Here is a 14482-nt window from a genome sequence, read left to right as displayed (position 1 = left end):
CGGCACACCTTCTTGTTAAATGGTTTTGCACATATTAGATGCGTCGTTTTTGGCCATGTGCTCTTTGCCCCTTTTTGCTCCTTTTCTAATGCATTCTAACCTTACGGGCTCTTTTACGCCACCCATGGACTGGAGGACATTTGTGCAAGTCATATATACAGCATGAAAAGGAGCTTCATTTAGGCCACACCCCCTTTTCTCACCAAAAAAACAAAAATGGCGAGAGCAGCACTGCAGCGTGAAAAAAGGTGCAAATGCTTCATAAATGAAGCCTAAGAAAGAAAGAGACCTCAAAGGTGCAACTTACACCAAACAAAGGTGCAAATAGTTTAATAAATGTGCCCCATTGACTCCGATCAGAGATCCTGGGATGCAAAGTATATTAGGAAACTGCAGAAATGATCTTTATACAATGATGGTATTTTAATTAGCTAATTATAATGACAACCCGCTTTAGAAAATAAAGTAGTTTATATGTATAGTCTTTAGTGACACCTACAGGAAGGTTCAGGATATTGCAGAATTTGGATAAAATAAATAAATAACAATCTGACACCTACTGGAGAGCAGATAGCAGCAGAATAGTCAATCTAAGCCTAGATTAGGGGCAGCATGGTGGCCTTTAACCTTTAAAGGGGCTCTGTCAGCAAAATCATGCCCCACTTTAAAAAGGCTATTCAGGCACCGTAAATGTTATATTAAACTACCCCCCCCGTTTTAAAATAAAACCCTAAAAAAGAATGTGATCTACTTACCCATCGTGCACGCTGGGCGGGCATTCAGGTTGTGTCTTCTTCTTCCTCCATGCCTCCTCTTCCTCCGGTGTCCTCCGGTCCCGTCCTCCTCCAGCGCTCGCGAACTGACACTGATAAAAAAAATGGCCTGGGCGCATGCGCAGTAGCCGTAGTAGAAGCCACATACTACTGCACATGCGCCCAGGCCATTTTTTTTTATATCAGTGTCAGTTCGCGAGCACCGGGGGGGGGGGGGGGGGGGGGACGGGACCCGAAGACATCGGAGGAAGAGGAGGCGTGGATGAAGAAGACACCCTGAATGCCCGCCCAGCGTGCACGATCCGTAAGTAGATCACATTCTTTTTTAAAGTTTTGTTTTAAAACGGGGGGGGGGTGTAGTTTAATATAACTTTAGCGGTGCCTGAATAGCCTTTTTAAAGGCTATTCACGCATATGTGGGGCTCTATCAGCATGATTTTGCTGATAGAGCCCCTTTAAGAAACTCTAGTAAAAAGCTCCACTTGGGCAGAAAAAAGATGGAGAGTGAAGAACTGTATCCCGCCCCGTCAAAAAATAGTCCAGATTGTGATTTATTCATTTATTTTTTTTAGAAAAACCCTCCGACAACATGGCGGCCGCACGACTACAGCGGCGACACAAATCAGAGTGCGAACTTTCCAGCAATGTGCGCACATTTTGTTTATAGAGGGCGTGGACTTCTGTCCGCGCGAGACGAGGGGCGTGGTTTATGTTTCGCAATTCACCGCTGTTAGAAGTAGGTGTGAGTGAGGGGGCGGGTCTTCGTCGTCGTGGATCTGATTGGTTGATCGGTGTGTACGCGTAACGTCCGGGAGTAATCATGTCGCCATTGTTTCCGGCAACTGGGGATGGAGGCGGACGGAACTTATGAGCAGGGCTTCGTGGGGATCCGATTCTGTCAGGAATGGTGAGAGCGTGAGACAGGCCGGTGTCAGAATAACGGGAGGTCACGTGCTGGTCGGTGCAGGCGGGAGTCACGTGACTGCCGGGGTTCTCTACAGTACAGCCGGGTCAGGGCTTGCTGGTTGGCTGTGCAGTACAGGGGCTGCAGGGGATGCGATCTGCTGTATTATATGTTATAGTGCTGAGGCAATGGTGGGATTGGTCTCCTACTGACTGTGTCTGCCTCTGGGCACTGCTTTATCTTTCCTGCACATATTTCTAAACTGTATAGAGTATACACACTGCGATAACATGTTCCTGAAAAATCCAAAGTGGAGTCAACAACAGAAGTCTAAGAGTTTGGGTCTGATGCACGACTAAGGATTGCCGTGCCACATAGGCTACTTGTACATGACCATAGTGGTTTTTACTGTCTGCAAAAGCCTTGTACGCTCACAATACACATGACCACAATCGCAGATAAACGCACAAGTCCATACACCGAAGTAGTAGTTGTGTGCCTGGGCCACAAGTTCTAGAGCAGGTTCTATGTCTGTCCTTATAGGTGTCTTGGCCCGTTCTGTAGAATGATGGGTCAATGAACACCGTGGATGGCACCCGGATACCAGTCCCTGACCTGCAGACTGCACCCGTCCTATACATGAGACCTTACACTTATCTGTGCTGTAAATGTGGCCAAGAATAAAACATTTGTCATAATGTCATCGGTCCCGACTCAAAAACATACGGCAGTACATGATCAGTATATTACACATCCTTACACTAGGTTGTCACTAGTGTTTAGCTCTATGTCTTTTCAGTCCCCATCTGCTTAAAAAAAAAAAAAAAAAAAAAAAAGCGGTTACCCTCTGCCCCCCGTACACTGTTATGGGGTCTGTCAGTTTTACACTTAAATAGTCGGGGAGAAAAATTCCCCCATGCCAGACTTATGTCTCTGAGATCTGAGTCCAACACAGATGTGAACCTTACCGTATTGGGCTCAGGTTTAGGGCTCCAAATCTGGTCATTTTGTTCCCATCTCTTGTTCTCTTTTTCCAGATATCTTGGCGGTTTATGTTGGTGATGCCAAGGGCAGTATACATCCCGTCATTGTACATATGCAATAAAGCAATGTATACTGTCCCTGGATTCACTGGTGCAGTGCACATGGAGGTGCTGCTGGTTTGGGGTACAGAATTCGGTTACAAGCTCCCTTCTTAAAGAGGACCTTTCATGGTACAGGACACAGGCAGTTCCATATACTGCTGGATGGCTGACAGTACGCTGAATTCAGCGCACTATCAGCTTTCCCGATCTGTGCCCCGGGTAAAGCGCTTTTGGTCCCGGTACCATAGCTCTTTACTGTCAGAAGGGCGTTCCTTACAGTCAGTCAGGTACGTCCTACTCCACAGCAGTGCCTATCGCGCTGCACAGTGAGAGCGGGCAGGAACGTCCCCTCCCCTCCTGATAATACTCACCTATGGACGAGCACTGTGAGCAGAGGGAGCGTTCTTCCTCGCTCACACTGTACAGCACGATAGGTGCTGCTTTGGGGAAGGACGTACCTGACAGAGTGTCAGGAACGCCCTTCTGACTGTAAAGCGCTACGGTATTGGGACTGAAATCTCTTTACCCGGGGCACAGATCGGGAAAGCAGATAGTGCACTGTCGGCTTTCCAGCAGTACATAGAACTGCCTGTGCCCCAAACCATGAAAGGTCCTCTTTAAATGTGTCTCCTAAATATGAAGTTTGTTTCCTCTATTGCTCAAAAGTGTTGTCATTATTTATATTTATTTTTCTTTGTTTGTAGCAACAACATGTTGTATCCTAAAGAAGACAAAGAGAATCGGATTCTCCTTTATGCAGTAAGTTTTACGATCCACTAGTCATCTCAGTGTGATGTGCGGACACCATCATGGATTCTAGCGTATTAATTTGTTGTAGCGGTAGGTGTTCTGTGTAGCTCTAAGGCCGGTTGCAGACAACCTTGCTGTAATCTGCGTGCCGTGAATTAAAAGCATGGACGGCAGACAGGGATATCCCCTTTGTGCCGCCCGGTCTGTGCTTTTGTGCCTCCTTTCATTGAATGAATAGGAGCCATGGAAGCAGGGGCTGCATAATAAGACAGGAATAGGACTTGATCTATATTTTGCAGCCCAGAGTGTCGGCCCCCGCACAGGTCCATGAAATTCATGGCCGTATGTACAGGCCCATTGAAAAGAATTGGTCAGTGTGTTATCCATGAAATACACGGATAGCGCACTGACCACTGCCATTGTCGTCTGCAAGGGGCCTTAGGGTGTGTTCTCTCAGCTGAATTTGTAATCTAGTCAAGCAAAAAAAAAAAAAATCTGCTAAAAAAGCAGAGGTGGAAACACATCGGGTTTTTTCCCCACAGTATCTGCCACAAAGTCTGCAGAGTTTTATTGACCATTTGTTTTTTTTTTGTTTTTTTTCAGTGTCGAAACTGTGACTACCAGCAAGAGGCGGATAACAGCTGTATATATGTGAATAAGATCACGCATGAAGTAGAGTGAGTATCCACACTGACTTTTTTAGGATTATTTTCTGCGTGTGAAAGATTTAGCTCCACTAGTGCAAGGGGAATATGAAGGAAATGCCCAGAACAACCCAAGTTTTATACACAGGTCAGCTCTGAGATCTGGCATGTGAGATAAGATGCCTCCAATACTTGCAGTTTAAAGGGACCTTGTCAGGTCTACTTGGGACACTAAACCACCCACAGGACCAGTATTGCAGCATCCCAACTAGCCTTATTGTAAACTGCTTTGTGGCCGCAGTGAAAGAGGAACCTCCCTGTTTATCTGGCACATATACCTTTGCAGTTCATCACTGAAACCGGTGCAGTGCACCTCGGCTGCAATCTGACTTCTGTAAACAACCCTTCTAATTTTCACTTGCACTAGTTCTTAGAAATTTCCTTGTGTTCTCTCGAGGTATAGTGTAGGATCTGTATATTGTAACTGATCTGGTATCTGGTTGCTGTTGGCTACTCATCCACTTTACCGTTCTCCAGTTAAAGACGACCTTTCATGTCCTCCGGCACATGTGGTTTTATATACCACTAGAAAGCTGACAGTGCGCTGAATTCAGCTCACTGTTGGTTTTCCCGTTGTGTTCCCCGAGGCAAGAGCTATCAGTGCCATTACCAATATCTCTTCGCTGTCAGAAGGGTGTTCCTGAAAGTCTAGATGGGACCGCCCTTCCTGACAGTTGTCCGTAGCTCTGTACTGTTAGAGGGGGCATTCCTTACCACCCGGCCATGACTCTGAGCGGTGAGGAGCGTGCCCTGTTTATATAAAGCCGTGTGTGCCCAAGGACATGAAAGGTCCTCTTTAATACCATGTTGGATGGCTCTAACCCTTTATCAGGAGAGTGTACTGCTTATTTGGTGAATAGTAATTTAGGTTTTTTTTGTTTTGTTTTTTTCCCCCTTCCTAGTGAGCTGACACAGATCATTGCAGATGTATCACAAGACCCCACACTGCCTCGTACAGAAGATCATCCCTGTGTAAAGTAAGTGATTCTATCCCATTACCCTGAACACCCCCACCCACTATATCTCATAATATGTTGTAGTTTATGTCCTTACTGTATCTCATCTCTTCTACAGGTGTGGCCATAAAGAAGCTGTGTTTTTTCAGTCGCACAGTGCTCGAGCTGAGGTACACCACTTGCCAGGTTTTTTTTTATTGCATTAAAGGGGTTGTCCCATGAAAAGCATCCTATCTATACTGCTAGTTTATGTGGATTTAAGACTTTTCCTAAATGCATTGCTTTATCAAAACTGCTTTGTTTGGCCGCTATCTTAATTTATTCACTTCATTGTTGACACTGCATTTCTATGGCCACTGGGCTTATCTGCTCATTTCCCAACTGACCTAGCTGCCTGCTCTCAGGGTGGGATGGAGGGGCTGACAAGCAAGGGAGCTCCTCAGATAGGGGAGGGGGAGGTGAGAGCTCTGGGATTACTGTGCTGTCTATCTTCAGCTTTTCCAATTATCAGCCAGTTTAATTTAATTTGGCTGATAAGGGCTGAGATAAGGAGTCCGTTACCTCTGTATCTAATGCAAGCTGCCTCAAATCCAGCTCTGTTACATCAGTTTCCACATCAGCTATATACTGTGGTAATGCATTTATAACCAATCCCTCATTACTGACTGCAAACATAGCAGATAGCAAGTGAAACCCCGCCCACCAATGTGCTGAGAAATCCAGGAAGTGAAGAGAGCACAGACCCTGCAGGCTGCAGAACAAGAGTTATGGGAATACCCCTTTAATAAGTTATGATCTGGAATTTGCTGTATACTCGCATGCTTTTACAACTTGAAAAAAACCTTTTTGCAGCGGTGCTTCATTCACTCCTATGGAGCTTCCAGGACTGCAATGTCCAGAATCCCCATAGCTGTGAATGGAGCACAGGTTGGTGCTTTGTTGACATGAAGGATGCAAAAAGACCTTTGGGTCCCAGCGATCTAACGCTGAGGGCGGGTTCACACCAGTGCCTGATGTCTGTTTTGCAGGTTTCGTTTCCTGCTCGAGAAACTGGACAGGAGACGGAAACCGGGTTTCCGAAAAACTCATTTGAATGGGTTTGAAAAGTGTCCGTCCGTGAGCGTCTTCTGGTCTCTGCGGCGAAGTCGTGTTTTTTTGTTTGTTTTTTTTTTAACCGGACACAAAGTCGGACATGCAGGACATGGTTAAAAAAAAACAAAAACGGTTTTGCCGGAGAGAGTAGAAGACGCTCATGTGCGCTCACTGGCGGACACTGAGGGCTGGGTTTCCTTTCCCCTTTCTGGGCGTCACAAGAACACAAGTGTCAGGCTGTTGGAGTTAAAGCTGCACAATTTCAGTTTTTGGGGTGTTTTTTTGTTTAACAAGAATTCTTAAATGTTTAGCATAAGTTGATGAAAAACTAGAGGTCTCGTTCTCATGGCACATTCCCTTTGTTTCTCTCCTAGGACGCCATGAGGCTGTATTATGTTTGTACTGCTCCCCATTGCGGCCATCGCTGGACAGAGTGATTTTTTTTGTAGATGTTCTTGAGTTTTCTTTGTAGTTTATTTTTAAATAAATTAATTTCATACTTAAATATTTTGCTGCTTTTGTTTTGCTCGTGGAACCTTGATCTATGGGTGGACATGACTGTCATAGGGAAATCTAGAACAATAATTCATGGCGAACAGTCTTCAAGATCGTAGAGTCTGTCATCTGTTGGGGACAAGATTTGGGAGATAGCATGGCGTTGGATGGATCAGAACTCCTAGCTCTCCTCTGAGAACCCCTGCTCCTCTTTTCCTCAAGTGCTTGGAGAGGATTGGGTTGTTTGGGTGCACCTCCAGAACATGCAGGGTGTAGGTGTCTGAATTGGGTGATGTAAATCCACATTCTTCACATACGTAGATCTTAGATCGGCGCTGACGGTAGGCATAGCTCTGCAATACACCATGGATTTTGCGCAGGTGAGACTCCAGTGAGCAGCGCTGAGTGAAGGACTTGTCACAGGCAGGACACTTGTAGGGTCTTATTCCTGTAAGTGAAATTCACATCTTGATCATACAAGAAGTCCTTAGTACTGTACTAAATGTGTACCTTGTTTTCAGCCTTAGGCTCCATGCACACCAGTGAAACACTGACTTTGTTCTAAAAACTGTCATTAAACAAAAAAGTGAGTCAGTGGGTGGATACACTGGTCGGTTTTGTTAAAGGGGCTGTCCAGGAAATACAGATTTGATCAAGGGGGCTGGGAAAGGTGTTAAAAATTAAAATAAACCACTATATTCACATGTCTTCCACCATGGTCCAGTCCTGCTGCTCTCGGAATCATCTTCCACAACTCTCCTCTGCATGAGACTGCTGAGGCTAATCAGCAGACTAAGGAAAGGAACCAGAACAGCACTTATATACTTCATAGGTGACGCCCTGTGTCCTTAACAGTCACATGAGAGGAGAAATAGGATCGGATCATGGTGGAAGTCACTGGAGCACCAGAAACAAGTGAGTGTGGTGATGTTTGTTTTTTTTTTTTTGTCGGACAAATACACAAAGTACACAGTCCAGTCCTATTAATGTGACCACCGCCTAATTTTGACGTAAATGTTAAATAACCAATCGCAGAAGGCACGTGTCATCAGCCATCTGGGTGCACTCATCATTGTGGAAGGCACGAGGGATCAACACCAGTATGCATCTATCCTTGCAGACCATGTTCACCCCTACATGCGAAATGTTTTTCCTCAGGATGATGGCATCTACCAGCAGGACAATGTGACGTGTCATAAAGATCGCAGTGTACGTCCGTGATTCGAGGAGCACCAGGATGAGTTTACTGTACTCCCTTGGCCAGCAAATTCCCCGGACTTAAACCCAGTTGAGAATCTGTGGGACCACCTCGATCGGGTTGTTCGCGCCATGGATGCTCAACCGATTAACCTAACGCAGCTGGCCACATTGGTAAATGCTCGGTATTGGGCTGGATTTTTAGGAATGACAGGTAGGTTGGTAGTGGGACCTGTCATTCCACCCTCCTCCAGTCCACACTTTGTGGATGTTCCAGCAGTGACTCAGCTGCAGAGAGTCTGCTCATCAAGGGAGCTTAAGAAGTTGCTCCAGCAGCAGACTCTAGGCAGAGCTTGGCTGGAGAGCCACAGAGAGAGGTCATATTTTTGGAGCTGTATCCTGAATGATTCTACTTGCTTCTGATTTCTGTTACTCTAGGTGAGGTAACTAGAGATGAGCGAGTACTGTTCGGATCAGCCGATCCGAACAGCACGCACGCATTGAAATGGATGGAAGCACCTGGTACTTCCGCTTTGACGCGTGCTGGCCGCTTAACCCCCCGCGTGCCGGCTACGTCCATTCATTTCAATGCATGCGTGCTGTTCGGATCGGCTGATCCGAACAGTACTCGCTCATCTCTAGAGGCAACCTATTCTATGTTTAGTCAGAGCCTAGCCGGGCAGGTACTTATTTTTGTATTGTTTCCTTTTGTTGCTGCACTACCTTTTTGAGTGGAAATAAACTCTAACTTTGTTTTGGACTGAAAGAATCTGGACTTTTGTGTCTATGCCACCCCACCTGGCAACCCCAGACCCTGATAATATATACAAAGGGTCCAGTAGACTTTGGCCTATCCATTGCTCTGGTCCGTCGCAAGAACAGAACAAGGGTCAATCCGATGCTAAAATAGTGGTTGCACACCTAGTGCGACAGACCCCATTTCCTACAACGGCCTCCAGACGGCGGCCATCGTTTATTTAAAAAAAAAAAATTATAAAAAAAAATCCTCAGTGTAGGACTGTTTTCTCTGCCAATGTCAGACTGACAACGGTAGAGATGTGAAATAGGCCAGAGGCCCCACATGGCGTAAATGCCATGGTCAGCCCGCGGCAGAAATATCTTTAGCGTTTTACAGTCACAGTAAAGTTGATGGGATTTTAGCGAGTCCCACTTTGCAGTAAAATACGTGGCGCGGACATGCGGTGATTTCCCCAAATAGAAAACCTCTGCGGACTTTTGTGCAAAGCGCTGCAGGAAGAACCATAATGCATTGCTACGGTGGATTTTCCTAAAGTACTTTCTCTGCTGCGGAGCGCTTAGCTTTAAAAAAATATTCTTTGTGTGGCCATACATGTTGCAGATTGTTTCTGCTTTGCTTTAGATCTACTGCCAGGAAACCACAGCAATCGCAGGTGAGCCGGAGCTGGGCATTTATGGGCACCCATAGAGTGGAAGACAAACCGACATTACGTTTATCCTACATGAAATCTATTTGCTAATAAACAGTTGCTAATGTTCTGTAAGTCATAAGACAAGAAGCAGACAGTGCCAGTAAGTTACATATAATTACCTGTGTGTGTTCTCATATGGCGCTTCAGATCAAATGTGTCATTAAAACCTTTACCACAACAGGGGCAGCGATGTCTCTTTTGGATGCTGTGACATTTTAGGTGACGGGTCAACATGCGCTGGAGCGGAAAGGTCTTCCTGCAAGCACGACAGGGGAATGGGCCCTAGAAAAACACATTATATACGTCAGTATCTGGGAGATGGAAGGTTTTGTAGGCCTTACAATGCAATGCGGCTCAGTTAAGGCAGATGGAGATCACTGATCGGGGCCACCTACTTTGCGGGTTACCCATCTATCATGCAGAGAATACAACTGCGGTGTCATGCTCAAGCCATCCATGCAGTATATGGACAGTCATTCTCTGAATAACCATTGTGTTATACTGCAGAGGACATGTCTTCCCAGATGAAGGCTTTCCCTGGGCAGGATCAGCAGATATTGAAGATGTATAGGCAACTGAGCAGACTCCTATACAAAATATAATCCTGTTTTATACATTCTTTTCCTATTATGCATTGTTGTACGTACCTCAGAAGCTGCTGGAGATGATGACACTGGTCTCGGAGACTGGTGAGGCCAAAGCAAGGAATCTGTAAGAATTAAAGAGCGGTTATTGACATCCAGCCACACATACAGCATCATATTGTTGGAACTATGCTTAAATGCAATAGGAAAAGAAGAAATATTTTTTAGTTAAGGGAAAAAAAATTTCAATCCCTCCTTTGGCAACTGTACATGAGATGTTGTATATAACCTGAATACTTAGATCATTTCCCTCTATAGGCCTCCCTCTGCAGTCCATATGTTTGTGCCAATCCCATGCATCTAATCTACTTCTCATGATGTTTGAGTCAGAACCTGCAGCTGCATCCCCCTCCTCCTTCCTATCCCATCTTTCCCTGGATGGATTTTCTTGGTGATGGATGAGAAAATGATTAATGCAAAATATACTACCAATAGCATGCTTTAAACATGGTGTATTGGCCAGGGCAGGATATTGGGCAACCAATAAATACCTCTGGCTTGACCAGGATATTTAGATATAGATCTATGATCCCAGTGGTAGTAATAGGGAGGGAGGGGCTGACAAGCAACGGAGCTCCTCATATAGGGGAAGGGGGAGGTAAGAGCTCCAGGATTACTGTGCTGTCTATCTTCAGCTTTTCCACTTATCAGCCGGTTTAATTGAATTTGGCTGATAAGGGCTGAGATAAGGAGTCCGTTACCTCTGTATGTAATGCAAGCTGACTCAAATCCAGCTCTGCTACATCAGTTTCCACATCAGCATCATACTGTGGATCATAGCAGATAGAGCAAGTGAAACCCCGCCCACCAATGTGCGAGAAATCCAGGAAGTGAAGAGAGTACAGAGCCTGCAGGCTGCAGAACAAGAGTTATGGGAATACCTCTTTAACCTATACCTCTCAACCTTCAGAGTGCCTGGCACCGCAGTGAATTAGGGTATCACAGACCATGCCTCCAACCCTGCCTCACCCAGTATAACCCCACCCCTCTGGACACAGATGAAGTCGAAGCCAGGACATGACATGACCCCTGCTGCCTGGGACAGCACCTAAAGTCAGAAGAATCTGCTAAATCTGGGACAGATGGGAGGTATGTTAACGGGAAAGCTACCAGACCACTCTATCAGCGGCTTATCTCCCTGAGAGCAAAAAGATGGAGCATTTGAAAGTCAGATGGCCCCATACACATGAGATGGTCTGCAGACCCAGGGAAATCTGCGAGTGTGGCCGACAAATATCTAACGTGTATGGCCAGCTTAAGATTTTCCTCCAGTGGAAACATGGTAGGAAAATGTAATCTCGGTCAAAACAGTACATAGAAATGGAGCGCCCGGACATTGTTGGTTCCATCCTCTACTAATGCCCCGTTCTCAATCCAGGACCTGCAGGACAACAGGAGTCTGTATCCTACCACTATGCACCCGTTCTGGTCCAGTATGTGAATATTGCAAAAACGTCTAGAATAAAAAACCTTAATGAAAAAAAAATGTAAAAAAATGATTCATATTGGCAGGTGTTAGGGGTTAAATATGGGGCCCCTTGATGTAAATGCAGGAATAAACCTCACCGACTAGTCGTCATTCTGCATTTGCATAGCTGTACTAACACAACAGGAAGGGGCATGAGGAGCGCGGGTTGGAGGTAGACACAGATTGATCATGGTTAATCCCTCTATGTAAACAGGGCCAATACTGTGAATACAATTCTGTCGTCTTCCTATTCAATATCCAGGCTATGGACAATGTCAAGGTAAAATAAAAGGGATTGATCCATTGTGGAGGTGAATAGCTGGGATTTGAGCTCATTTGACTGTAACAGAACATGATGTCCCCAGGCCATAAGTGACATCTGTCTCCTTCAGATGAAAGGATCAGACACTGTAGCGTGATCACAGTCACTTAAACAATACTTCACAACTTTAAGGGTAGTAACATATACAATGATTTGCATTGCTTGCAATACCATAGTTGATGTACCAATATCTAAAGAAACTTGACAATTCTGTAGGGTTTTCTTTGCAGTAATCACCTATTATTACAATAAGAGATAACACCTCTATAGAGAACACCAATGACCCATCATTGCATCCACTACTATGTGCCAGTTTATCTATTCTCCTCCATGTATTTTCACTATGTGGTTTTACTAAATACATGTTAAACACTTCATTGCATTGAAATACCCATTATGGGTAGGAAATCCTCCATGCAAAATATCATATAATCACATTGATGGAGCCTGCCATTCTGCATATACTCCATATAGGCAGGATGACACATCTCACATCTATTAGCTCTGCCTGGTATTGCACTTTTGCCCCACTCCAGTTAGCCGGGCTAACCTGCAGTACCAGATGTCACCACATGAACAAGAGTGGCACACTTTCTATTATAAAAAGAGAAGACGCTTCTAACATGGACTACCCATATTATGACAATTATGATCCCAATTTCACTTGGAATCAGACTTACCTGGGATATATAGATCCCCTCTTTCAGCATCCACAAGATGCCCCCATCCCGTGACCCCCATAACCATTCGATGTCTCTTTACCAAAAATGAACGTGGCATGACCCTGGTTAAAAAATGAGAATTAAAAAAAGGTCCTTAAAATTAAAAAAAATAATTTTTTGTAAAAACTGTGCTATGCTGTAGATGTTTGATAGGTAGTATGTGATATGGTGCTCATCCTGGAACAGACCGTCAATACAGAAGTCGGCATGGAATATATCATGGATCACAATAAGGGTTAATTCACACAAATAAGGCTGGGTCTCTTCTGCATTGGAGTCACCATCAAGATGACCGCTGAATAGAGATGAGCGAGTAGTATTCGATCGAATACCTCGCTCCCATAGGAATGCGTGTAAGCGGCCGAACACCAAGGGGTTAAGTGCAGTGAATATTTGTTGCGCTTAACCGCTTGGTGTTTGGCCGCTTACACGCATTCCTATGGAGGCGAGGTATTCGATCGAATACTACTCGCTCATTTCTACCGCTGAATATTGGCGGACAACTTTTTCATCTAGGAGTTTCAGATTAAAGCACTATATAGCTGATGGACCCCATTATAGACAGTGAAGTTCATCGGTCACCGTTGGTGAGTCCATTGTTCTGTTCCTCTGACGGACCAGAACAATGGACGCCCGGGTGCAAGGGTGATCTTAGTGTCAGTTGCTTGGCCATAATATGTGAAAATACACGTACTACTTTATCACGGTCTATTTCATGGAAGGAATTCAGCCAAGGAAAGATAAAGAGTCTCCCATGGCTGAGATGAGATGCGGTGGTGTGACTAGAGCCTTAGGGTGCCATAGTATGCTACTAGTACAAGATCTGCATCTAAACTACTAGAGGTCATTGTTTCATCTCTTTGGACTTGGTCAACCTACCTGGTTGGGATGGTCCTGAAGGTCCGTATTCAGACGACCAGTCAATCAGTGCTGACGCCACTGGGATGAGATTCTGTATGGAGGTACGAGGGACCTACCCGCACCTTATATTGGCTTCTAATGATTTGAATGTCCCAGAAGTTTGCATATGAAGCTGAGTAGCTCTTGTCACATACATAGAGAAAACGGCTCTTCCTTCCCATGCAAAACCATCAGACGGACACGGCAAAAGCAGGGGAGGGGGTTATGTGGCAGGACAGTTCATTCTCAAAAGGATTTTTCTATCCTGTATTAATAGATCACCCGAGCATGCAGGTGTCCTATTACCTATACTGACAGCTCTGAGCTGCTTGGGTGTGTATTTGTACAGTTTGTATACATTGTACTATACACAATCCTGGAATTAACGGGATGTCATTAGCTGCTGCTCTGGACTCATTTGCCTGCCCCGTTGCCCCTGTGACTTATTTGGTTACCAAACCTGGTTAGCTGAGATTTGCAATGTTAACCTCTTTGAGTCAACTCTCATTTCTATAGCAGAAATTGGAGTCCATCATATACACTTTTTTTCTGCACATTACACTAGGGCTACACAAAGCTCTGATCAAAGATCGCAGTTTTACTATACTACATTGTGTCATTATGAAAGTTAAGGCTAAGGCCCCATGTCACGGGCTGCATCAAAAAAGTGCTGCAGGAAAAACCATGGCGGCAATGTGGCAGACACCAAAACTGACTGCGCTTGTTACTCAGGAATGGTGGGAGCTAAAGAGAAAATTGCTGGAATCAGTGTTGCGGCACCTAGTAACAGAGGCTAAGAACTAGAATCGTCGGTGAATAGTCCTATTGATGGATCCCAGACAATTGTCGTAACTTAGCCTTTAAAAACAGACTAGTGTTCAACAGGACTTGATAACTGGGCGACGTATTGACAACGTGGGAACGTTAGAAGATTCATCTGGCGCCACAGGATAACTTGTTTGCACTTGAGAAAGGGCTTCCTATAGCCCGAAACGCGTCGTGATGTTCTTCTAATAAAG

General features: G+C 45.0%; 2 protein-coding genes across 2 annotated transcripts; one reads left to right on the top strand and one right to left on the bottom strand.

Moving 5' to 3' along the window:
• Window positions 1-1534: 1534 nt before the first annotated feature.
• POLR2I (RNA polymerase II subunit I) lies at window positions 1535-6724 on the top strand. Its single transcript, XM_075260831.1, has 6 exons — window positions 1535-1680; window positions 3467-3521; window positions 4116-4189; window positions 5119-5193; window positions 5291-5342; window positions 6639-6724. The coding sequence occupies exons 1-6, from the start codon at window positions 1622-1624 to the stop codon at window positions 6699-6701; spliced, it is 378 nt and encodes a 125-aa protein (XP_075116932.1). The 5' UTR covers window positions 1535-1621; the 3' UTR covers window positions 6702-6724.
• Window positions 6725-6859: 135 nt separating this feature from the next.
• On the bottom strand, window positions 6860-12621 carry OVOL3 (ovo like zinc finger 3). Its single transcript, XM_075260914.1, has 4 exons — window positions 12522-12621; window positions 10055-10116; window positions 9527-9689; window positions 6860-7207 (listed from the first exon to the last, which is right to left on the bottom strand). The coding sequence occupies exons 1-4, from the start codon at window positions 12619-12621 to the stop codon at window positions 6885-6887; spliced, it is 648 nt and encodes a 215-aa protein (XP_075117015.1). The 3' UTR covers window positions 6860-6884.
• Window positions 12622-14482: the final 1861 nt, after the last annotated feature.

Source organism: Leptodactylus fuscus, chromosome 11 (assembly GCF_031893055.1).
Source record: "Leptodactylus fuscus isolate aLepFus1 chromosome 11, aLepFus1.hap2, whole genome shotgun sequence".
Taxonomy (NCBI): Eukaryota; Metazoa; Chordata; class Amphibia; order Anura; family Leptodactylidae; genus Leptodactylus; species Leptodactylus fuscus.
Note: the sequence above shows the minus strand (reverse complement) of the source record. Positions and strands in the feature narration are given on the sequence as shown.

What these genes read in the sequence shown, in the direction of transcription:
- OVOL3 (XM_075260914.1), bottom strand. Translation starts at nt 12,621, where the DNA reads ATGCCACGTTCATTTTTGGTAAAGAGACATCGAATGGTTATGGGGGTC. An exon ending in AGGGGATCTATATATCCCAG is followed by an intron (nt 10,117 to 12,521) that starts GTAAGTCTGATT and finishes TAATTCTTACAG; the next exon opens with ATTCCTTGCTTTGGCCTCAC. An exon ending in CCATATGAGAACACACACAG is followed by an intron (nt 7,208 to 9,526) that starts GTAATTATATGT and finishes TTTCACTTACAG; the next exon opens with GAATAAGACCCTACAAGTGT.
- POLR2I (XM_075260831.1), top strand. Translation starts at nt 1,622, where the DNA reads ATGGAGGCGGACGGAACTTATGAGCAGGGCTTCGTGGGGATCCGATTC. An exon ending in ATCCGATTCTGTCAGGAATG is followed by an intron (nt 1,681 to 3,466) that starts GTGAGAGCGTGA and finishes CTTTGTTTGTAG; the next exon opens with CAACAACATGTTGTATCCTA. An exon ending in CGCACAGTGCTCGAGCTGAG is followed by an intron (nt 5,343 to 6,638) that starts GTACACCACTTG and finishes TTTCTCTCCTAG; the next exon opens with GACGCCATGAGGCTGTATTA.